Genomic DNA, 25812 nt, shown 5'->3' with positions numbered 1-25812 from the left:
TTCTAAGCTAGAATCTTTAAATTATTTTGTTTTACCTCATTTAAAACTGTATTTTATTTCAGATATATACAACTTGTTCTAGTTTCATTCATAGAGATGTTGATATCTTAATTATGGATTATTCGTAGAGATGTTTATATAATTTCGTATTTTACCAGTGAGTCACAGTTTTCTTCCCAGATCAGGAGGATGAATTTGGAGAGAATTTATTTTAATCCTCGTCTTTCAGATTAAGAGGATGATTTCTTCCTATGTGGGGGAGAATGCAGAGTTTGAGAGACAATACCTCGAGGGAGAACTAGAAGTGGAACTCACCCCCCAGGTAACATACTGTGATCATTTCTGTAGCACCCCACCCCATAGCAACAAACACATTCTTATTTATAAGTCAACACCTGTCTAAGGTAAAACCTGTGATTGTTTTAATATAATTGATTTCTCCTTTGTTTTCTCTTATTATGTCTAGTTGATTATGGTTGTTTAGCTGCATCTGATTCAGTATTTTTTAAAGAATGTAAAACTACAGAATTAGACTTTGTCTTCTCCACCTGTCAATCATAAATTTAAGAAAAGTTTGTCAAAGGACCAGTTATTGAAATCAATGTTTTCATCTGTTTAGGGGACTTTGGCTGAGAGAATTCGGGCTGGCGGAGCAGGTATCCCAGCATTCTTCACTCCTACAGGGTATGGAACACTCATCCAGGAGGGCGGGGCACCAGTTAAATACAATACAGATAAAACCGTAGAAATCATCAGCGATCCAAGGGAGGTAAGCCACTGATTCCTCTAATATCATACACACAGTGGATAAAGCTCTATAGCTACTGTCCAAGAACATTTCAAATATTACCAGTTTTTAAATGTCAACTGCTTTTGAGAAAGCAAGGTGACATTTAATCCCATTACTCTGGTAGTCTGTATGTCTGTCACAAAATGTTTAAGTGAAGTTATAACTTTTGAATGAGAAAAGACAGAGCATTCATATTTTACATATACATCACCTGTGACAACATCTCTCAGAAATATCTATGATTTTTGACTTCAGGTCCTTAATTATGACCTAGAATTTTGACCTACTGACCTAAAATTTTAATTTGGGCTCAATGGGCTGTAACTTTTGGATGAAAGCCATCTCAATTTTTGAGAGATGGCCTGACATGACAGTCAAGACTTGCTATAATAACTGCATCTCAACCCTGAGATACCAAAAGCTGGGGACAACAATTCTTTGAATTTATTTTTTTGTCATGATAAAATGAGAAAACTGTTAGAAAAATGTTTACTCTAAGGCCATAATAAAAATATTCCTAGATTCTCATCCCCGCCCGTCCCGATTTTATACCCCCGCCTCGATTTTTTTTATTTCTGTTTTTCCTCGTCTTAATTCTGATCGGGATCGGTATTCATCTACCATTCTACTTTCGTTTTAAATCCCGCGAAAGTCGACATGATTTTGACAGCTGAAAAGATTGTAATATATGCGTATATAATTTAAACAAGGGTCATTGGTTGAAAAAGATTGGTGATGATGTGAAGTAAGAGATAATTGAACCTTTATAACGACTTTTTTTCGGGTATTGTAAATAAAATTACACCGATTGACCTGGTAAATAAAAATTCTGCAAAATTGAAAAAATAAAAAATATAAAATAAAAGCCGCCCGCCCGCCTCGATTTTTAAAAAAATTCGGATGAGAATCTAGCAATATATTTATTATGGCCTAACACAGTACACTTACTGGTAACTTTTGTTCTAAGGAGGAGAAACCAAGTTGAATTTTATTTTTCAGTTTGTGAAATTACTTTATTTTATATACTGAGGATTAACTGTAAATAATTTAGTTATAAACTCAAATAATCCATTGCAAATGTGTGTATGTGTTTCTAATATTGTTACATGGGAAATTGGAAATTTTTCTTCAGCAGTTTGGATCATTTCCTGAATATCTGAAGTGTAATACCTACTTTTTATAGAACATTTAGACGCCTCTTAAATATAAGCTGAAAACGTCTTTTAGAACGATTTATAATTTTTTGAGAGGAAAGGAAAAAGGGGGACCTGGGACTGAAGTTGAAACACTTATATATGAAAAGGGTACAATTGTTGTATTCCAGCTGAAAATTAACAAATCTTAATGTCTTAGCACATTAAAAGTGTTTACCAAACAATCTGCAGTAAATGAAAAGACAATTAGCTTTTACATGTGCATACATGTCCAAGACCAAATTTGATGTCAATATCGACGATATCGACAAAATAATGTCGATATCATATCGATATCAATCCTCATCAGCATAATAAATATTGGAAATAATTGATACATATATGAGACTTGGTTCTATGTCGATGTCGTCGATATGGACAATACCATGACGATATCATATCGATATAGATCCTATTTAAATACAATTCATTTTCACAATGAGGTATAACATAATTTTTCAATACCACAAGTGTTGTCGATATTGATTCATTATTTGCATGAATATGGAAATAAAGGATGATAAACAAAGGATTAGGAGCTGTTTTTGTCTTCGGTTAGGTTTAGAGTAAGATGTTGGGTTAGGGTGAAAGTTGAAAAGTAAGTTTTAACAATCATAATTCGATATCGATACGATATCGACGATATCGACAGTAGGGTCAACTTATTTATCAGAAAATACATATAAGGAAACAGAATTTGTGAAGGGTGAAGGTTGGTAGAGCAATTTGTGTTTAACAATCATGACTCGATATCGAAACGATATCGACGATATTGATGGCAAGTACAATCTTTGAATAGGTAATTATAAACTTACATACACATTATTAGGAACAGGGATGTTATTTACTAAGGGTTGTGCAAACATGATTCGATATCGAAGTGATATCATCGATATCGACGATATCGACACTACAGGGAAAGTTTTATAGGTTATAATTTTCAAGTAATTTTCTAGCACTTTGAAAAACACACTTTGAAGGATGGAAGCCATAATCTTTTGAACAAACATGATTCGATATCTGTACGATATCATTGACATTGACAGTAAGGGAAACTTCTTATAACAGAAAGTATTCTGTTAAACACACAAAGATAGAGAAATATTACAGCAAACTATTAAAAAAGTAATCTGTCAATATCGTAACTACATTGTGTCTTGGACATAACTCTACATGTGAACCTGTTTCTAAAGTTTGATGATGTAAAAAAAAGAAACTGAAGTTTTGGGTTTAAAAGGTTGTCATTTTTTGTATTATTTTGTTTCTGATCTAAAATATTTGAAATTTATTCATTTAATAAATACAAGCTGGAAACTGTGGAAAGGAATAATACTTTAAAGTTAAAGGAGAAATTAAATATTTAAAAATTCAATCTTGTTTCTAATTACATGAAATCAATGGGTGCATTTTTCCTGCACTTGAAAAAGTGGATTTTATTGTTAAATTGACTATGATTTGGAAAATTTTTTTGTGGCAATTGTATTAGAAAAAATTTTATTAGCACAACAGCTAGATGTAAATCCTAATCCAAGTGTGATTACAGCTGCCCTATAAGATTACTATATCATGTTTGACTTAGTTCATTACACTGTCACATTCAAGGGGGATTACTCTGTAGTGTTTGTCAAAGATCATGACTGGGTATCTGTTTACTTTAAATATTTTGATGTCAGGATGACTTTTGTTTTGATTTCACATTTAGAAGGGTAATATTTACCTCTTTCAGTTTGAATAAGTTCCTCAATTCTTTATTTAGTTGTTAAAAACACTGCATGGTGATATGAAAATACAATGTAGGTTGAGCCTGGTTCTGGTAAGTTAGGCTTAGCCACTTTACAAGAAACAGCTTTATTAAGGGAAGTGTTTAAAAAGTTACAAAGTCTAGACAGCTGGAGTATGTTCGTACAGCAGTTTAGTATTTATATCAGACCAGCTTATTAAATTACACTGCACTTGTCTACAACAGGAGTTAACAGTACATGTATAGCATTAATATGTGTACAATTAAATAGTGTGTGAATGTTTGTCTAATCTTGACCAGTTTCTGTGAAATACTTGTCAATATAAAAAGTTTAAAGTTGATTGAGAGCAACCTTTCTTTTTTCATATCACATTCATCACATTATCTTAAAAAAACATAAATCAAATTATTTTATTAAAAAAAAGCTCTGTATATTGATACAGTTCAGTTGTTACTTTTTATTGCATTTTAATTTCCTTGAAGCAGAATTATACCTGAGGTTTATACAAAAGGTACATACCAGTCAGTATAAATTAATTTCTATCGATTGATCTATAATGTCCGCCAGCATTACACCAAGGAGTTACTAGATCCTAGATGTAGTTTATGATACTTATACCTCTCTATATACATGTGTATGTATATGTATATCAAACAAACAATGACAGTCCCGAGTTGACTTAAGCACAGCTGAGGTTGACAAAAGTTTATTTTAGAAGCAGTTTAGTCAGACCTGGTATATATGTTACACACTTGACTCAGACTTTCAACTGTTGTGTATATTACAAATATTAAAGCGCACTAGTATAGGTTTTATCAAGTGACATTTAATATATGCAGACCAGGATTTTATACCTGAAGGCACTCCACACCATTTGGAGATAAGACATACAGCTATTGAATGAATCAGGGGATTTAAAAATAGGAATTGTAAAATCCTGTATTGATTAATTCTCCTAATTATTATGCAAGAGGATTAGTTGCGTGGTGTTACCAGGTTTTGTTTTGGGGGATAATCACTGACGTGGAACAGGAATAACCCCCCAGGGTGCCCCAGTGTCAAGCTTCAATGACTCACTGTGTGGTGTGTCCCCTTTCAATGACAAACTTCTTCAACTGTGGAAAAGAAAAATAACCCAAGGATATACCACTAACCGAAAGTCTCCAAATTTATACCGAAAGTGAAATTAACTTATTTACGATTGAGGACTGTGTCTGATAGAAGTGTGTACACTGTGGTTAATACTTGGATATTGTGATTAAGTCTGATCAACTGGGACTTAAATATTCTACCTTGTCTTGTTAATTGATAGTATATGTGGATTGTGTTCTATAAGATAATGGGGATCTAATGGTTCAATACAAGATAAAGAAGCTAGTTCATTGAGGGATATACTGTACAATTAACTGCCTTTCTGTGGACATTAGTAAACAGAGGAGATAAAATGACAGTGCGGGACCGGTTACCGGAGTTCGAAGCTAAGCGAGATCAGTATGAGAGGGAGAGCATGCGAGGAAAGAAAGGGAAGAAATCCAAAAAGGAGGAGGAGGATGATTTATCATTACCGGGGTTCCTGGAGAAAGTGAAGGGGATGGAGGGGAAACTGGCACTGCTGAAAGCAGATGTCAGCGAACTCAAGAAAATGCAGAACACACTGTACTGTGCTCCCAAAGTGTCCGACACGGACATCCAAAGAATGGAGAACCTGGCAGACAAGATTCTGTCAAGCTCCATCACGATCAGGAAAGACATAGAACTCCTGTCGTCTGCAGGGACCGACCCCAAGTCACAGAAAAAAGGACTGATTCTGTCAAATGCAGAACAGCGCGTGCAGAGCATGCAGATAGAAAGACTTTCACATGAACTTAGAACAACAATGAATGACTTCAGAACTAGCCAGGCTAGTTATCTGGAAAGAACAAAAGCTAGACTTAATAAACAGAGACAGATAGCTGCAATAACGGGGGATCCTCAGTATGATGTCAACACAAACTCCGTGAATTTAGACCTGAACTTTCAGAACACCAACGCTTTCATTGATCCTTATTTCCAGGAATCCCAGAAAGCCATTTCTGAGTTACAGGACCTTCAGGAGCGAGAGCGGGAATTGACTGACCTTGAGAGTCAGATTCATGAGGTCAACATGTTGTTCAAGGAGATGCACGGACTGGTACAAGACCAGGGTAAAATGGTAGACAATATAGAGAAACATGTAGAACTAGCTGTAGGGGAAGTTCAAAGTGGGAATCAACAGCTAGCAGAGGCAAAGAAACATCAGTGTGCTGCGAGGAAGAAAAAAATCATCTGTTTCTCCATCTTAATTACTGTTGTTGTAATTGTTGTTATAATCATTGTTGTGACGATGACCAATAGTGATTCAGAGTGATAAAGTTAGAGAGTGTAGGATAGCTGGAATTTACAGTGACCACTGAACTACACGTACATGTACATTTATGATATCATAAAGAATCATTTAACGTCCATTATACATGTACATGCATTTAAATTATTGGATTTTCAGATGATAAAATGCTACATGAAAATTTTTATGAAATAAATTTTATTTCCAAAAACTTCATTACAAATAAAAACCCTGAGGTCAACATACCTGTGTGGAGAATGTTTACAGCAAGATGACAAGATAAGAATGTCAGGATTTTACCTATTTACATCAATGAACATAAAAACAAATAATTGTGTAGTTGTTTATGTAAATGTCCTTGTTGTAGCCACTACAATACTGTACAGTATAATTATCAATATCGGGTTGTACAATACACAGTTGTACAATTATACAGTACTAAATTTTAAAACAGTTATACAGTAATATAGTATGTGTACTAAACAGTCATAAAATTATAAATAATACTACACAGTTATACAAAACTAGACAGTTGTACAATTACTTTATATACAGTACCACACAATTATGAAAAAATTATTTAGTATACTAACAATTCATTCAATTGAAAAGTGCACATAGATAATTCAGATTATACAGTACTACAGTGTGTATTGATTTAAGAAAAAAGTGTCTTATTAGCTCACCTGAGCCGAAGGCTCAAGTGAGCTTTTCTGATCACATTTTGTCCGTCGTCCGTCCGTTTGTCTGTCCGTCCGTCTGTCCGTCTGTCTGTCTGTCTGTCTGTCTGTAAACTGTTCACATTTTCGACTTCTTCTCAAGAACCACTGGGCCAATTTTGACCAAACTTGGTACAAAGCATCCTTGGGTAAAGGGAAATTTAAATTGTTAAAATGAAGGGACATATCCCCTCGCAAGGAGAGATAATCAAGAAAAGGCAAAAATAGGGTTGGGTCATTAAAAAATCTTCTTCTCAAGAACCACTGGGCCAGTAAAGCTGAATCTTATGTGGAAGCATCCTGGGGTAGTGTAGATTCTAAATTGTTCAAATCATGAACCCCGGGGGAAGGGCGGGGCCACAATGGAGAATCAATTTTTATATAGAAATATATAGGAAAAATCTTTGAAAATCTACTACTCAAGCACCACTGAGCCAAAAAAGCTGAAACTTATGTGGAAGCATCGTGGGGTAGTGTACATTCTAAATTGAACAAATCATGACCCACAGGGGAAGGGCGAGGCCACAATGGGGAATCAAAAGTTTTACATAGAAATATATAGGAAAAATCTTTGAAAATCTTCTTCTCAAGAACCACTGAGCCAGAAAAGCTGAAACTTATGTGAAAGCACCCTGGTATAATGTAGATTCTAAATTGTTCAAATCATGACCCCCGGGGGAAGGGCGGGGCCACAATGGGGAATCAAAGTTTTATATAGAAATATATAGGAAAAATCTTTGAAAATCTTCTTCTCAGGAACCACTGAGCCAAAAAAGCTGAAACTTATGTGGAAGCATCCTGGTATAGTGTAGATTTTAAATTGTTCAAATCATGACCCACAGGGGAAGGGCGAGGCCACAATGGGGAATCAAAGTTTTACATAGAAATATATAGGAAAAATCTTTGAAAATCTTCTTCTCAAGAACCACTGAGCCAGAAAAGCTGAAACTTATGTGAAAGCACCCTGGTATAATATAGATTCTAAATTGTTCAAATCATTCATGACCCCCGGGGGAAGGGCCGGGCCACAATGGGGAATCAAAGTTTTATATAGAAATATATAGGAAAAATCTTTGAAAATCTTCTTCTCAATAACCACTGAGCCAGAAAAGCTGAAACTTATGTGGAAGCATCCTGGTATAGTCTGGATTCTAAATTGTTCAAATCATGACCCCCGGGGGAAGGGCGGGGCCACAATGGGGAATCAAATTTTTACATAGAAATATATAGGAAAAATCTTTGAAAATCTTCTTTTCAAGAGCCACTGAGCCAAAAACGCTGAAACTTATGTGGAAGCATCCTGGTATAGTGTAGATTTTAAATTGTTCAAATCATGACCCACAGGGGAAGGGCGAGGCCACAATGGGGAATCAAAGTTTTACATAGAAATATATAGGAAAAATCTTTGAAAATCTTCTTCTCAAGAACCACTGAGCCAGAAAAGCTGAAACTTATGTGAAAGCACCCTGGTATAATGTAGATTCTAAATTGTTCAAATCATGACCCCCGGGGGAAGGGCGGGGCCACAATGGGGAATCAAAGTTTTATATAGAAATATATAGGAAAAATCTTTGAAAATCTTCTTCTCAAGAACCACTGAGCCAGAAAAGCTGAAACTTATGTGAAAGCACCCTGGTATAATATAGATTCTAAATTGTTCAAATCATTCATGACCCCCGGGGGGAAGGGCCGGGCCACAATGGGGAATCAAAGTTTTATATAGAAATATATAGGAAAAATCTTTGAAAATCTTCTTCTCAATAACCACTGAGCCAGAAAAGCTGAAACTTATGTGGAAGCATCTTGGTATAGTGTAGATTCTAAATTGTTCAATTCATGACCCCCGGGGGTAGGGCGGGGCCACAATGGGGAATCAAATTTTTACATAGAAATATATAGGAAAAATCTTTGAAAATCTTCTTTTCAAGAGCCACTGAGCCAAAAACGCTGAAACTTATGTGGAAGCATCCTGGTATAGTGTAGATTTTAAATTGTTCAAATCATGACCCACAGGGGAAGGGCGGGGCCACAATGGGGAATCAAAGTTTTATATAGAAATATATAGGAAAAATTTTTGAAAATCTTCTTCTCAATAACCACTGAGCCAGAAAAGCTGAAACTTATGTGGAAGCATCCTGGTATAGTCTGGATTCTAAATTGTTCAAATCATGACCCCCGGGGGAAGGGCGGGGCCACAATGGGGAATCAAATTTTTACATAGAAATATATAGGAAAAATCTTTGAAAATCTTCTTCTCAAGAACCACTGGGCCAGAAAAGCTGAATCTTATGTGGAAGCATCCTGGTATAGTGTAGATTCTAAATTGTTCAAATCATGACCCCCGGGGGAAGGGCGAGGCCACAATGGGGAATCAAAGTTTTACATAGAAATATATAGGAAAAATCTTTGAAAATCTTCTTCTCAAGAACCACTGGGCCAGAAAAAGTGAAGCTTATGTGGAAGCATCCTGGTATAATGTAGATTCTAAATTGTTCAAATCATGACCTCCAGGGGAAGGGCGGGGCCACAATGGGGAATCAAAGTTTTACATAGAAATATATAGGAAAAATCTTTGAAAATCTTCTTCTCAAGAACCACTGGGCCAGAAAAAGTGAAGTTTATGTGGAAGCATTCTGGGGTAGTGTAAATTCTAAATTGTAGGAATCATGACCCCCAGGGGAAGGGTGGGGCCATTATAGGGAATCAAAGTTTTACATAGAAATATATAGGAAAAATCTTTGAAAATCTTCTTCTCAGGAACCACTGGGCCAAAAAAGCCCATGGAAGGATCATGGGGTTGTGTAGATTTCAAAACGTCTAAATTATGATCAGTGGGGTAGGGTGGGGATGCATTATGTATAACAAGGGGGAAATCTGATAAAGAACAGAATGGTCAACGCTTCTCAGGTGAGCGATGTGGCCCATGGGCCTCTTGTTTTTTGATTTCATGATGTGATCATTCGATTGGCTTGCGTGATAATTTGCATAAATGCATAAAATTATCACGCAAGCCAATCGATTGATCATCGTCATGAAATTGAAAAATCTGAAAGTTATTCCATGTATATACAGTGGACCTTCAGATATCCAGACCCCAGATATCCAGATGCTTCAGCATCCGGACGACATTTCATCGGGACGGAATTTTTATATGTTATATTGTCTTGTTTATTTGGTGAGGTATCCGGACGCTTCACATATCCAGACAAATTAACTAGGAACCAAAGCGTCCGGATAAATGAGGCTCCACTGTACATGCTTTTGATTCCGCCAATCCACGTGCTCAAAGCCCTGCATCTGATGAACCAATACTTTGATGGGGAAATAAAGTACATTTACTATTTGTAATTTTATCTCTGACAAAGACATTGGAAATGAAAATATTTTGTCGTTAGTTCTATCAACTTGTGTCAATCTATCAGAACAGTAAAACACTGATATAATGAAGACCAGGGACAAACAGTTTTATTTCATTATATCAGTGTTTACTATAAGTGTGTTTCAAAATAATTTGTCTCTACACACACCAGGATTATCTGAACAGAGAAAAGATAATAACATGGATACAATGAGTTAATTCTGTCAGAGTAAAAAACGTTTCTCTAGATCTGACTGCTGTACATAAAAATAATAACAATACTTAATAATACCATTGTGAAATTGTAAATTTTATGGCCCCAAGATTAGGATTTCTGGTGTGAGGGTGATGCTTTACTGATTATAGAGTGAACATGCATAAATTCTTCTCTAAGACTTCTGCTCCTGGGTATGAAACATTAACTACAATTTGTTATGATAAGCAAAGGTGCCTCTTCAATAATTGTGTATTCCATGACCCCAGGGTCAAGGGTTCTGGTATTAGTGCAGGTCTATTAATTTTATTGTATACCTACTGTGTATCACTCAATATTACTGTTGAATTTACGTAATCATGTGACGACGTGATCTGACTTTCCGAATCACCACACTGTGGTTTTCTGAATCCATATCACCACTCTCTGAAACTGATGATGTATTACGCAAAAACGTGATGTTATTTTTCTTGCGCATTAAAAAGTCCCTTGTAATTATGCTTTGTTTTATGGATTAATGTTATACAATTGATCTCTATAGTGTTATTTTGCTCTCTTTAGCTAGTTATAAGGGGATAAATAATAAATTTATTATTATAACAGTAACATGATCCGAAGAGCTGTATCACGTCTCGTTGACAAGCGCAGATCATCAGATCAACCTCGACGCAAACTGTTATAATAATATATATATATACATGTAACGGTATAGAGAAAATGCATTATTTTTTGAAAATCTTCTCCTCTACTCCTTAGGATTAAACAGATGGACTATTTACATACATGTAGTTATGATGAGCAAGGGTCCTTCTTGAGAATGCCTCAAGTCATGGTCAAGGATACCATAGAGGGGAAAGGCTCTAATGATTAATACTGAAAATGAATTACTGCTTTGAAATCTGCTACTTTGTATTCAAACAAACATTTATGGTGAGCAAGGGTGCCAAAATTGTGAATAGTATGGACCCAGGGTCCAGGGTTCCTGTGGGGCTTGGGGCACTACTGACTTTTGCTGATTATTACTGATTAGTTGAAATGTGTTTTTTGTTACCCTATTCTGCCTATTAATTGGTATTAAGAAACCAAACTAAGTATGCTAAATGTGATTTATGCCCTCCTTCGAAGGGCATATTGCTTTAATTTGCTGCTGTCTGTCAGTCGGTCTGTTTGTCCTTACAGGTACTGTATCACTTTGTGGTGGCTTGTGACAGATTGTTTTTGTCTTAGTTTAGGTGCCTTTGCAGGTTTATTGATATTGATGATTTTGTGTTTTGGTTTTTATTATTTTTTTTGTTTAAAGTTTGTAACCTGGCATTAGTCTAAGTGTCCCCTTTGTTAATCTGAAGGCTCAAGATGTTACAAGTGATATTGGCTTTCTACGCATGTCAATCGACTGAGAAATTTTTATTAAGCTAATGTGCACGATCAATAACTGAAATCTGTTACATGAAATCAGATTGATTTTTGTTCAGAAAATCTACTTTGATGAAATTTGAACTAAGTATTATCAGAATGATTTAGAAGACTTTCTTTACTAAATTTAAAGATGGAAAAAACCCATGTGTAACCATTATTTTTAAAAAAAACTTTGATGACTTTGTTGGAGGAAAAAGAGATACATGCTGCTGGTGTTTTGGTGACAATTTATAAAAAAAGTTTAATGAGTTTATGAATCAGATGAGTAAATCATCTACAGTAACCCTAGATCACTTAATTTTCATTAACTCATTATTAAGGGAGACAGAATATCCACAAATTTTTATTATTGTTCTATATTATCTTTTAGAAATATGAATATACCCAAGAATGAAAATTTCACAAGCAGGCCAGCTGTCTTTGGTAATTACATGAAAATAAAGTTCTCATGAATAAAAGGTGATTTACAGTATATAGTTTATGGAAAAGGTATATATATTGGGCAACAAATTAATTTCCTATGAAAGCAGAAAAGGGCTTATGAAATGGAAATTACGTCTTATTTTTTCCATTTAAGTCTTAAGTAGTACATAATGAAAGGTATAGAAGGCACAGAGTGAGGGTTTACGGAGGGTTTATAGATCACATTTTATCTGTAGGTTGTCTGTCCGTCTGTAAACGTTTTGCATTTCTGACTTATTCTTCAGAACAACTAGGTCAATTGAAATTCATTTGATAAAAAAATAACCATAGATTCATTTATTTCCAAGTTATATTCAGTAGAATTAAAGTTGGACCTAATTTTGAGTCACATTTTTATACCCCCGCAAACGAAGTTTGGGGGAGGGGTATATAGGAATCACCTTGTCCGTCTGTCTGTCTAGCTGTCCATCTGTCTGTGCAATCGTGTCCGGTCCATATTTTTCGTACAGAGGGACATTAGAATCTACTACTCCACACTAAGATTGCTCATGACCTAAGTATGTGTCATGACCTTGACCTAAGGTCATTTGGGAAGTTCAAGGTCAATGGAAGAAAAATTTCATAATTCATGTCCAGTCCATATCTTTCTTTTGGATAAACTTGGTAGGTTCTCATTTCACACAGATTGCCCATACCCCAAGAGTGTGTCATGACCTTGACCCAAGGTCATTTGGGGAAGTTTAAGGTCACTGGAAGAAAAATTTTATAATTTGTGTCCGGTCCATATCTTTTTTTAAGGATAAACTTAGTAGGTTTTCATTTCACACAAAGATTGCCCATGACTGAAGGGTGTGTCATGACCTTGACCCAAGGTCATTTGGTTGAAGTTCAAGGTCACTGGAAGAAAAATTTCATAATTCGTTTTTGATACATATCTTTATTATGGAAAAACTTACTTTTGAAAAACCCAGCGGGGGTATTTTGTCCCATTTGGACAGTTTTAGTTAAGCCAAGATTTGTATGCAGAGAAAAGATCTCTATTACATCAAAGCCACATTAAACAATGATATTAGAATGATATTACAGCATCTTCATGTTATATGGATCTAAATTGGTTTCTTTACATAGGGACATAATACTAGTATGAGGCTAACTCATTTTCAAGGGAATAAAGATGGTGATAAACACCTCTAAAAATCTGCCAATGTGACTTGGGGAAAGCTCGTGAGCTTTTCTGATCACCTGTTGTCCAACGTACGTCTGTCCATCTATAAACTTTTCACATTTTTGACTTCTTCTCAAGAACCACTGGGCCATTTTAACCTAACTTGGTACAAAGCATCCTTGGGTGATTTGGAGTTTAATTTTTTAAATTAACGACCAAGTCCCCTTAGAAGGGGAGATAATCAACAAAAGACTAAAGAAAATCTTCTTAAGCAGCACTGGTCCAGAAAAGCTGAAACTTATGTGGAAGCATCCTGGGGTAGTGTTAATTCCTAATTGTTAAAACCATGACCACCTGGCGTAGGGCAATAGGGAATCCTTTTTAAGTTTTACATAGAAATAAATAGGAACAATCTTAAGAAATCTTCTTCGCAAGAACAATTGGCCAGAAAAGCTGAAATTATTTGGTAGCATCCTGGGGTAGTGTTGATTCTAAATTGTAAAGGTTAAAATCATGATAAGGGCCCCCGGGGGGGGGGGGGGGGATGGTGAAACATTGTAAATTTTTGGCATTTATTTTACTAATTAAAGAACTTTATTAAGGAATCCTTCCTGTTCTATTCTCATTTGTGTAGCTGTGTTTATTTTATGGAATAGTCTTTGTTTGAGTGACTGCTGTGTGAGGATAGAGCAGCCTGGAGGTTCCCTGTCACCTTCTGACAGAATCTGCCTTGTTATATATCATTCATATAAATAAGTTTACAAACAAAAATTAACTGAAATAAAGTTTGTACAATAATATAATAATTCTGATAATTGTAGCTGTTTGCATTTTGTGAATTGGTTCTTGTCTGAGAGTATGAGTATAGAGCAGCCTGGAGGTTCCCTGTCATCTGTTGACAGATCCCTAGAATCTGCCACGATATGTCTCTGTAATCTAATTCTATAAGCTGCCCCTGATCATAGTGAACTAAGGTCTGTAGATCATCTAGAGCTGTTTGTGCTCTCATTTTGTCTACATGTCTGTAACACAAGATCTCTAGCATGTATAACAGTATATAGGGTGGGACAGATAATTCAGAAATATGGTTGTTTAGATCAGACTGTTGTTCTGGTATCAATTCACTGATGTAATGGATTTCATTGATAAGTTTGATGTCCCGTGCTAAAGCCTGTCTTATCTTTGTAGACCAGGACTGCCCCCGTACAGCCTCAGTATACATCTCTCTATCTACATTATCCCAATAAATCACATATGGCTGTTTTAATATGACTTTGATCCCCTTTACAATAGATAAAACTTCCTTGTATCTAAGTGTCTTGTAATAATACATTGCTGTGTACAGCATGTCAGTAATACAACCAAACTTGGCTGCTAATTTCAGCATGTGACAGGAGATTTTGTCAGCTATGTACATCAATTTGTTTTTATGTATGCAAGTTTTCATGTGTAATATAAAAGCAGTGTACTGAAGGACAGAAGCTGTAAGTCTCTGTAGCAATAGGACTTGATACTTTGTCAGGAGGGGTGAACCTATCATCTGTTCTATTTTATGTAGATATCTCATACAGCCTTGCATGTACAATTTGTTTAATGTGTTATGACTTAATATTTCATTGTATAGGTATATATCAAACTCAGCCTCAGAAATCAGAGTCAGTTTATCTGTACAGATGGAGAGTCTAGGTTTATGAAGGACATTTATAATATAAGGCCTATTGGAGGGACTGTATAGCAGGAATGCTAAACCCTTCTCATACAACTCATACAGTCTTATAAATAGTTGATGTTGTTTGATGCCATGGATTTTGCTCAAAAACATGTTGTTATCTGGAATGAAAAAGTTAGGACAGACCCCCTCATACACCCATTTGAGGATGAGTTTAAAACAGACCCAGAAACATCCCAGGAGATTTTGTGGACACCAGTGAGGGATTGTATTTTGTTGTATCACCCAGAAAACTGCGGTCTTCATGTAATAGGAGCACAGTAATTTATCATCATCACTTAGTCCATTGTTTATTATTTCTGTTAAAAACAGTTTAAGTAAGCCGTAGGTTAAAAATTGACAGTGGTTCATTGCATACACAAGTTTTTGTTATGCCAGAGAGAAAGAAACTCTCCATTCATAATCTTCATGTCTTCCTAGCTTATGTCCTATTGCTACAAAGTGACATCCATTCTTTACAATATCATCAACTACATGAGGCTTGGGCCATGAGTGACATCTGTCTATCCATGAGTAGGCAGGTGGAGGCCAAAAGTCACTAACAAAACAGTAGGCAGTATCAATATCTAGTGTTCCAAGTTTTCCACTGGCACAAGGTCCATGTTGAGTTGACTTTCTTATTGATTCAGAACACATGATCTGTCTATATAAAGAACTAGATATATAAAGTCTCTTATTCATTCTAACACAAGCTCCCTGGACTTGTCTGTTCATGTTAGGTGACAGTAAATATAACAAAGTGAATCCTGGTGGACTATCAGAACAGTCACAGAGGATCAGTGTTTGTCTGTGTGTGTTGTAATACTGAGACTGAGATAATTCCCAGATCACGCGGTGTTTATTTGGCCAGCCCATAAAGTCTAAATCTGATCCTTTCAATCTTAATCCTTCTCTTAGACTTCCACTCACCATCACACTGATCCCATCACTTGCTATTAGATTATCCACCATATCCTCGAGGTCCATCATATCGCGCGACATTGCCACCAGTTCTGAGGTCCCCAATTTATGGCACAATCCCACAAACACTGACTCTGATATGTGTTGTATAGCTGTTTCACTGAGAATGATGAAGGGATAATTATGTATCTAGTAAATATATATACAATGTATACCATTTTTGGAAATCAATAAAGGAATCATTCGAAAAAAAAAATTAAGCTGGTACATGTACATGCAGAATTTAGGAATGTTTTACAAGTAACATTGCACTTTCACAAATTTCAATTTTATCCTTTTTATTTAAGAAAAGTAGCAAATTTTTCATTTATTAATGAAAAATATTACATCTATAATCAAGATAATTTAGAGTAGAAATGTGAGAATGCAAAACCCATTTACTAGACGTATTGTCAGCCCTTTTCAGTGGTGTTTACAGCATTATTAATAAGCAAATTGAAAACAGTTGTGAAACGTAAACAGTTTTTGTAAAACAGGGCACAAGCTCTGTTGTTGTTTATGTTTACATTTCACCAGGTGTGTTCAAGTGCTAAACTTAGCACCGAATGACAATCTTCCTTTGGGCTTTTGGTTTCTCACATTTCTACTCTGAATTAAGTATAGTTTTAATATTGTTAAATTAATACACAACAAAATTGCCACGTTTCTAAGTATTAAAGATAAATTAAAAAATTTGCGAAAGTGCAAGGATGTATCAAATACATTCAGAGATTGAAATTTTCGAAAACTTGTTGATAAAGATAAGATTTTTATTACAGTTTTCGTATGAAATGCTAACGGTATATATTATTCATGAAATTATACAGAAAATTTGGGAAAATATTATCCAAAAATTTCTCATCTCCAGAATAGCATAAAGAAAGTCAAAGCATTGTCATATTTATTTAAGAAATAAGGTCTCATTTTTAAACATCTATTGGGATATAAATACGGGTTGGTCACGAGATTAAATCTTGTACCAACCCGTATTTATAGCCCGATAGATGTTTTAAAATGATACCTTATTACGTATATTTACATTTGTGACTTATTCATACTTTATAATTGCCAGATTGTGACTTTTAACGTGGGAAATGCATTCTTTTACAAACCCAACGGCATGTATGAAATCCACTGAACGCACATCGACCCTTTATGACGTTACTGAGAAATTACGTCGAACGTTTATCCATACGAACATCTATGACCTCTTGACCCCGTACCAGTATTTATACAGTTATAGATACGCATTGCTTTCAGTAGTGTTATATAACGGAAAACATTTGCAAATGTAAATATATCGAAATAAATCTTCATGTATTGTCAATTAAAATTAGTTAAAATATAATGCCTAGGTCTATGATGTGATAAATATGAAATTAAACTTTTTCAGGGGAAAAATTTGTCACAATTATAGTTCCTCCAAATTGAGATCAGTGTTGTGGCCAATAGGCCCATTATTTACTTTAAAAAAATTCTTCTCAAAATTCAGTTGTTCGTTGCTTATTATTATTATTTTTAAAAAAAATGAAAAGAAACTGATTAAGATAATGTTAGCATTTTATATGTTATACAAACTTACATTAAATAATTTTGTGAGCCTCTAATGGAGTCCATGTTGACAGGTAAGATCTGAAAAGTTCCAGGTGCTATATTTAGTAAAAGAAAATCAATAAAAATTCTGACATTCAATCTTTAAGAGATAAATTTCAATGAACAAAAAATATGTAAGAAATGCATGTTTATGTTAAATTTTGTTTGTGGTCTACACAAAGCTGCCATAATTTTATTTGAAACCTGGCAAGCTTTTAATTATAAAGGCAGAATAGACTAAATACTTAAATTAAAATAAAAGAAGAACAAAAGCACTCCTTTACCTACTTTAGGCCTAAAGATGACCTCGTTGACCCCTGCTTATGAGAAGATACTGTGGTTTCATCAATATTCGTTGAGCACCAATTTTCGTGGATTTCGTTGTTGAGCAGATCCACGAATTCAAATGTTCATTGAATTACAAAATATGACATTATTTTGTATAGGCAATGCCTTTGTCCACGAAATTACGTATCCTCGAAAATGTCTTTTTTACAAAATCCACGAAAATTGATGCCAACGAAAATTGATGAAACCACAGTAATACCCCATCTGAACAAAGATACTGGGTTCTCTTCATTTTCTCTCTGGTAATTTTTTGAATAGGGATATCTGCAGCAGTTTATTTATCTACTATCCATTCGTCTAATCTGTAAGTTATCCTTTCAAAACACTTCCTGTTGACCATGGGTCTTTTGTTTTGTGTGGGTGCCAGAGATTACGACATTTATGACTGACATTCTAAACAGAAGATTTTCTCCCAATAGAAATTAAGAACATTTCATAAAATATATGGATTTTTTTCAATAAATGAAAAAAAAAACAAAATGTTTACCAAAAGTATAGCATTTCAACAAAGATGAGAGAATACCTCCAAATAAGAGGTGCTTTTAAAACAATGATACCTGTATGGCAGCTAATATTGAGGATTGAAATTTCTCAGTTTTGCCTCTAAGGTTAAGGTCAAAATATCAAACATGTTGATTTTTAAAGAAAGACCTTGGCATAAGGACTACACCTGTGAAATATGAAATTCAAGGGGTTTACTGTTCAGAGGTTATGGCCAATGTTAAAGTTTTTAAAAATTGAGTCAAACTTCAAGGTCATTGTCTAAAGGTCAAATTTGTTGGTAACTGTATTCAAAGATACTGACAAAAGGAATACACTTGCGAAACATGAAAGCCTAGTGCTAACTGTTCAAAAGTTAGGACTAAGAATTAAGTTTAATATTTTTTTGTATAAGTGGGTAAAATTCCAAGGTCAAGGTTAAGAGATCAAATTTGAGAAAACGGAAAAAAGGTCTTGTCAGAAGGATTTCACTTGTGAGATATAGTCAAAACCACTCAAAAATTATGGGCAAGGTTATGGTTTTTGCCATCAAATAGGCAGGCAGACAGGGCAAAAACTATATAGCCCTAAATCTTGAAGGGGGGGGGGGGCATAAAACCCCCAAAACAATAATATAATTAAATTGATGTACACTTCCGCAAAATGCTTTACAATATTGGAGTGTTTGGTTTGAATGCAATGATTTTATTTATTTATTTTAGGTAAGGGAATTCAATGGATTTAAGTACATCATGGAAGAAGCCATCACAGGTGACTTTGCCCTTATCAAGGCACACAAGGCAGACAAAGTGGGAAACCTCACCTTTAGGTCAGTAGATCAAGGCACTCAAGGCAACAAAGTGGGAAATCTTACTTTTAGGTTAGTAGGTCAAGGCAAACAAGGCAGACAAAGTGGGAAACCTCACCTTTAGGTCAGTAGATCAAGGCACTCAAGGCAACAAAGTGGGAAATCTTACTTTTAGGTCAATAGGTCAAGGCACACAAGGCAGACAAAGTGGGAAACCTCACCTTTAGGTCAGTAGATCAAAGCACTCAAGGCAACAAAGTAGGAAACCTCACCTTTTGGTCAGTAGGTCATGGCACACAAGGCAACAAAGTAGGAAACCTCACCTTTAGGTCAGTAGGTCATGGCACACAAGGCAGATAAAGTAGGAAACCTCACCATCAGGTCAGTAGATCAAGGCACACAAGACAGACAAAGTAGGAAACCTCGCCTTTAGGTCAGTTGATCAAGGCACTCAAGGCAATGAAGTAGGAAACCTCACCTTTAAGTCAGTAAGTCATGGCACTCAAGGCAACAAAGTAGGAAACCTCACCTTTAGGTCAGTAGGTCAAGGCACACAAGGCATATAAAGTAGGAAACCTCACCTTCAGGTCAGTAGATCAAGGCACACAAGACAGACAAAGTAGGAAACCTCACCTTTAGGTTAGTAGATCAAGGCACATAAGACAGACAAAGTAGGAAACTTCACATTTAGGTCAATAGGTCAAGGCACACAAGACAGACAAAGTGGGGAACCTCACATTTAGGTCAATAGGTCAAGGCACACAAGGCAAATAAAGTAGGAGACCTCACCTTTAGGTCAGTAGGTCAAGGCACACAAGGCAGACAAACTAGGAAACCTCACCTTTAGGTTAGTAGATCAAGGCACATAAGACAGACAAAGTGGGGAACCTCACATTTAGGTCAATAGGTCAAGGCACACAAGACAGACAAAGTAGGAAACCTCACATTTAGGTCTGTAGGTCAAGGCACACAAGGCAGACAAAGTAGGAAACCTCACCTTTAGGTCAGTAGATCAAGGCACACAAGGCTGATAAAGTAGGAAACCTCACCTTTAGGTTAGTAGATCAAGGCACATAAGACAGACAAAGTGGGGAACCTCACATTTAGGTCAGTAGATCAAGGCACACAAGACAGACAAAGTAGGAAACCTCACATTTAGGTCAATAGGTCAAGGCACACAAGACAGACAAAGTAGGAAACTTCATCTTTAGGTCAGTAGATCAAGGCACACAAGACAGATAAAGTAGGAAACCTCACCTTTAGGTCAGTAGATCAAGGCACACAAGGCTGATAAAGTGGGAAACCTCACCTTCAGGTCAGTAGATCATGGCACTCAAGGCAACAAAGTAGGAAACCTCAATTTTAGGTCAGTAGGTCAAGGCACACAAGGCAGATAAAGTAGGAAACCTCATCTTTAGGTCAGTAGATCAAGACACCCAAGACAGATAAAGTAGGAAACCTCACCTTCAGGTTAGTAGATCATGGCACTCAAGGCAACAAAGTAGGAAACCTCAATTTTAGGTCAGTAGGTCAAGGCACACAAGGCAGATAAAGTGGGAAACCTCACCTTCAGGTTAGTAGATCAAGACACCCAAGACAGACAAAGTGGGAAATCTCACATTTAGGTCAGTAGGTCAAGGCACAAATGGCAGAAACCTCACCTTTATGTCAGTAGATAATGGTACACAAGACAGACAAAGTAGGAAACTTCACTTTTAGGTCAGTAGGTCAAGGTACACAAGACAGACAAAATATTAAACCTCACCTTTAGGTCAGTAGATCATGGCACACAAGGCGGACAAAGTAGGAAACCTCATCTTTAGGTCAGTAGATCAAGGCACACAAGGCTGATAAAGTGGGAAACCTCACCTTTAGGTCAGTAGACCAAGACACACAAGGCAGATAAAGTGGGAAACCTCACATTTAGGTCAGTAGATCATGGCACACAAGGCCGATAAAGTAGGAAACCACATCTTTAGGTCAGTAGATCAAGGCACACAAGGCAGACAAAGTAAGAAACCTCACCTTTAGGTTAGTAGATCAAGGCACACAAGGCAGACAAAGAAGGAAACCTCACCTTAAGGTTTGTAGATCAAGGCACACAAGGCAGACAAAGTAAGAACCCTCACCTTTGGGTTTGTAGATCAAGACACATAAGGCAGACAAAGTAAGAACCCTCACCTTTGGGTTTGTAGATCAAGGCACACAAGGCAGACAAAGAAGGAAACCTCACCTTAAGGTTTGTAGATCAAGGCACACAAGGCAGACAAAGTAAGAAACCTCACCTTAAGGTTTGTAGATCAAGGCACACAAGGCAGACAAAGTAAGAAACCTCACCTTAAGGTTTGTAGATCAAGGCACACAAGGCAGACAAAGAAGGAAACCTCACCTTAAGGTTTGTAGATCAAGGCACACAAGGCAGATACATTGGGTTATCTCACCTTCAAGTTAGTTGATTAAGGCATACAAGGCCGATAAAGTGGGAAATCTTTACTTCAAGTTATTAGATATATACAAAGGCAACTCTAATACCTTTAATATATAGATCAAGACACTAGACAGTAATTCAAGATGCACAAAAGGCAACTCCACATTAAATATATGGCAAGACACTAGATAATATAAAGTGAAATAAATGATTCCTTTTTCTCTGGTGAAAGTTCTTGTTTTATAAGGCTGAGGAAAGTATTTGAGTGAGCTATTTTCTGTTTGTAGAAAGACAGCTCGTAACTTTAACCCCCCGATGTGTAAGGCTGGGCGAATCACGATAGCGGAAGTGGAGGAGATCGTGGAAGTCGGAGAAATTCCACCAGAGGACGTCCACGTTCCACATGTGTACGTACAGAGAGTCATCAAAGGACCCAGCTACGAAAAGAGGATAGAGGTAAAACATAAACAGAAAAAGGGGGATAGAGGTAAAAACAAACAGTAAAAAGTGGGCAGAGGTCAAAATATATAAAATAGGAAAGTTCAATATAGAAATCCTCTGTCTTTTAGTTGAATTATCTTCCTTATAGAGACTGACAACACGAACAGAAGGTAAAGAGGAGCCAGTGACAAATGACAAGGCCGCGGAAATGAGGAACCGAATCATAAAGCGGGCAGCTCTGGAGTTCCATGATGGCATATATGGTAGACAAGTGTTGTTTTTATTTTTTGTCAAATACTTTCACCAATGTAAATGCTGTTTATATTTCTGGTCAAATAAATTCAATCAGTCTGAAAGTTATTGATATTCCTGGTAAAATAAATTCAACCAATCTGAAAGTTGCTGTTTTTAGTCAAATAATATTATTAATATTAATATAATCTAAATGTTGATTATATTTCTGGTCAATACTTTCAGCCAATCTGGGTATTGGAATGCCGATGTTGGCCAGTAATTATATCCCACCAGGAATGACCGTCCATCTACAGAGTGAAAATGGAATCATGGGATTGGTTAGTCTCCTAATTAAATTGATAATTAAAGAATAAATTGCTTTAAATTTGGTACTTAAGACTGAGATAATTGTGGTTTAAGATTGATTTTATATCCCATTACTCTTACTTTAACTTTTCTGAAGGAAAAATAATTGTTTTATTGTAACATTACAGGGTCCGTACCCATTACCCAGTGAGGTTGACCCAGATCTGATCAACGCGGGCAAACAGACCGTAACCAACATCACAGGGAGCTCTTTCTTCTCCAGTGACGATTCCTTTGCTATGATTCGAGGGTTCGTTTATTACTCCAATCAAATCGATACAGCAAATCATAAGCTTCTTAAACCCTCACATATAACTGAAGAGAATGCAGCTAAAACAATTTATTTTCCCTTAAACTTCAATATGCCAACAGAGGAATTGATGCAGTTAATATTAATGATATTCTTAATCACAAAAGGGTCCAGTCTTACATTATTATCCATCATATTTCAAGTTCAAGAGTACACCTTATATTTCCTAAAGAAATACATCATTGGACTATTTCTTCCAAAGTTTTTAATTACAAGAAAACATTATATGGCATTGCTGTCAAATATCTGAAACATAATCCATTTTTACAGAGGACATATTAAGTAGACCATACGAGGGACATTACACATGTCTCCTTTAATTGTATGACTGATATTGTTTTTACAGAGGACACATTAACTTGACCATACTAGGGGCATTACAAGTATCTCGTTATGGAGATCTGGCCAACTGGATGATTCCGGTAAGCTAAAGGGTGTATATCAGGAAAAAGAAATTTTACTTTGATAATAATTTAGAAATGAAAGTTTCATGTACTCATTATGAAAATATTTTTTTTTATTTCATGTTTCTTATATATTATAATTCAATTCTAATGGGAAATTTGTGTGATTATGACTTATTCAATGAACTGTTTGCCTTGTTGTACTTATCTGTTATATCTTTTTTTAAGGGTCGGTTGGTCAAGGGAATGGGTGGAGCTATGGATCTGGTATCCAGTCACAAAACTAAGGTTATTGTTACCATGGAGCACCAGGACAAGGTTGTATAATATTCTGACTTAGGTTTACTCATTTAAAACCTTATCAATAAGTTTGTAGTTTGATTTATGGTTCAGTATAAGTTTAATGAGTGTTGATATATTTCAGAAAGGAAACAGTAAGATAGTCAACAGCTGTGATCTGCCCCTGACGGGTAAAAACTGTGTGGATATGATCATCACAGACAAGGTATGGCAGTCACTAGGGCTGGGACGATACAACTTTTTCTATATCGATACGTATCACGATATTTGAGCCACGATACGATATGTATCACAATATGTTTGATTGCTGATAAATTCTTTTTTTGCATTGAAATAAACAATTATTTCTTTGCAAATAAGAATAATTTATTCAAAATAATTGTTTATATATTGTAAAACAAAAATATTTTACTCAAGTGGTGTTAATTATTATTTATTTCATATCTATGTTTAAATTTAGCTTATTTATTTAATATATTAAACCCCAAATGTTAAATAAACAAAGAAAAACAGAAGTAAGATTTTTTTGGGCGATATTCCGATATTTCTTCATATGTATCGATATGCGTATCGTCCTAACACGTATCACGATATATCGATATCTCGATATATCGTCCCAGCCCTAGCAGTCACTGACATTCATAATGAATAATCTGTAATTAGAGATGCTGTAAAAATGTAAAAAAAAAAAAAAAAAACTCTGGGAGAGGCCCTCATATTCTTAATGGTGAATGTGATTATAATCCTTTATATTTCAGTGTGTGTTTGATTATATTTCTTTATATTTCAGTGTGTGTTTGACGTGGACTCAGAGAAAGGGCTTATTTTAACAGAGATTGCAGAAAACGAAGATGTCGCCAGCATTGTTGGTGCCACCAACTGTGAATTTGTGGTAGGTACACGTTAACTACTCCTTATAATAATTGAGTTTACAGTTTCGTGAATTTCTTTTTTAAAAATCAAATTAATGAAAAATTAAATGACATACTATTCCATGTGTGTAGGTTATTAAATTGAAAAAAAAAATTGAATGAATCAAATTTACACAATTTTTAATAACAGATATTGCCTTTAAATAGTGTATATGATTCATCTATTAATAAATGACTTACCTGTATACAACTTGCAAAATTTGTTATATTTGAAATAATCTTGTGATATCCATTTGAGAATTCCCTATAGGACTGCACCAGAGAGTGAAATGGATTATTTCTATATCCAGATCCATGGCATGTCTTGAGCAGAACCATACAATTCTTTTTAACATTAATCTTATTTCAGGTTGCTCCAGATGTGAAAGTAATGGGACAGATTCAGACATAGATAATGGGGAGACAACTCACTGCTGATCTTGTCAATGTGTGTCTGACTTTTATGTAATATGTAGACTTGAAAACTGGGTGTCATGATGAAAGGGATTGACTTAAACATTGATGTGGAGGTCAAAACACTCAACTCTGTGATCTGAACCTCGCATAATCATTGTGAGATATACATGTTCCCTTGGTATGTGAAAAATCCTGCTCCTCTACTTGTCAAAAGTAATGTTCGACCTAAGAACAGTAAATATTACTTTGTGGAGCATTATTTTATGTACAGTCTATATTAATGCATAATTGATAGATTTATGACTTTTCCAATGCTTTTCACACACAAAAATTATCTTATTGAACAACTTTAAGAACATGATATTTGTCATTTGATGAAGGATATGAGTATCATATTTCACTTAAGAAACATAACCTGTCCCGATTAAAAAGAGTTTTATCTAAATTAAGTATCAATGTAATTTTAAAGTAATTAAGCTTGCCAGATTCGCAGCATTGTTAAGGCTGAAATAAGGAGGAGGGGTCTAATTTATACGGGAAAAGTTTACTGTGACATCACCCTAAAATATTACTTTTATGTATTCCTCATAATACCAGAAAATGAAATAATTTGCAAGTTTCAAACTGCATAAGCATAATAAACAACAATAAAAGTTATCAAAGCATTTTAAAAAAGTTGCTAGTTAAATCCCATTCAGGTGGTTATTAACAGATCACTGATC

General features: G+C 35.5%; 3 protein-coding genes across 4 annotated transcripts; 2 read left to right on the top strand and 1 right to left on the bottom strand.

The window, feature by feature from the left end:
• Positions 1-232: 232 nt before the first annotated feature.
• On the top strand, positions 233-25127 carry LOC134282104 (succinyl-CoA:3-ketoacid coenzyme A transferase 1, mitochondrial-like). The gene is made up of 12 exons (XM_062764554.1): positions 233-322; positions 620-769; positions 19194-19300; positions 21995-22163; positions 22297-22411; positions 22626-22720; positions 22877-22998; positions 23405-23480; positions 23691-23780; positions 23887-23967; positions 24553-24654; positions 25044-25127. Exons 1-12 carry the CDS (start codon positions 239-241, stop codon positions 25083-25085), a joined length of 1233 nt encoding a protein of 410 aa, XP_062620538.1. The 5' UTR covers positions 233-238; the 3' UTR covers positions 25086-25127.
• On the top strand, positions 4407-6728 carry LOC134282106 (syntaxin-1A-like). The gene has a single exon (XM_062764555.1). The coding sequence runs from the start codon at positions 5170-5172 to the stop codon at positions 6109-6111; it is 942 nt and encodes a 313-aa protein (XP_062620539.1). The 5' UTR covers positions 4407-5169; the 3' UTR covers positions 6112-6728.
• On the bottom strand, positions 14027-17675 carry LOC134282103 (uncharacterized). Of its 2 annotated transcripts, none has more exons than XM_062764552.1 (2): positions 17633-17675; positions 14027-16171 (listed from the first exon to the last, which is right to left on the bottom strand). In XM_062764552.1, exon 2 carries the CDS (start codon positions 15460-15462, stop codon positions 14116-14118), a length of 1347 nt encoding a protein of 448 aa, XP_062620536.1. In that variant the 5' UTR covers positions 15463-16171; positions 17633-17675; the 3' UTR covers positions 14027-14115. Both variants share the same exon structure in this region, with proteins under 2 accessions (XP_062620536.1, XP_062620537.1).
• Positions 25128-25812: the final 685 nt, after the last annotated feature.

This window comes from Saccostrea cucullata, unplaced genomic scaffold (assembly GCF_032062105.1).
Source record: "Saccostrea cucullata isolate Sc308-1 unplaced genomic scaffold, CSIRO_AGI_Scuc_v1 ctg5540, whole genome shotgun sequence".
Classification (NCBI taxonomy): Eukaryota; Metazoa; Mollusca; class Bivalvia; order Ostreida; family Ostreidae; genus Saccostrea; species Saccostrea cuccullata.
The sequence above is the reverse complement of the archived record's forward strand: the minus strand, read 5'-3'. Positions and strand labels throughout refer to the sequence as shown.

Bases quoted from the DNA above. Each gene is read 5' to 3' on its own strand.
- LOC134282103 (XM_062764552.1), bottom strand. From the start codon at position 15,462: ATGAACCACTGTCAATTTTTAACCTACGGCTTACTTAAACTGTTTTTA.
- LOC134282104 (XM_062764554.1), top strand. From the start codon at position 239: ATGATTTCTTCCTATGTGGGGGAGAATGCAGAGTTTGAGAGACAATAC. The intron at 19,301-21,994 runs GTCAGTAGATCA...TTCTGTTTGTAG, and splicing joins GTGGGAAACCTCACCTTTAG to AAAGACAGCTCGTAACTTTA. The intron at 23,781-23,886 runs GTTGTATAATAT...GATATATTTCAG, and splicing joins CCATGGAGCACCAGGACAAG to AAAGGAAACAGTAAGATAGT.
- LOC134282106 (XM_062764555.1), top strand. From the start codon at position 5,170: ATGACAGTGCGGGACCGGTTACCGGAGTTCGAAGCTAAGCGAGATCAG.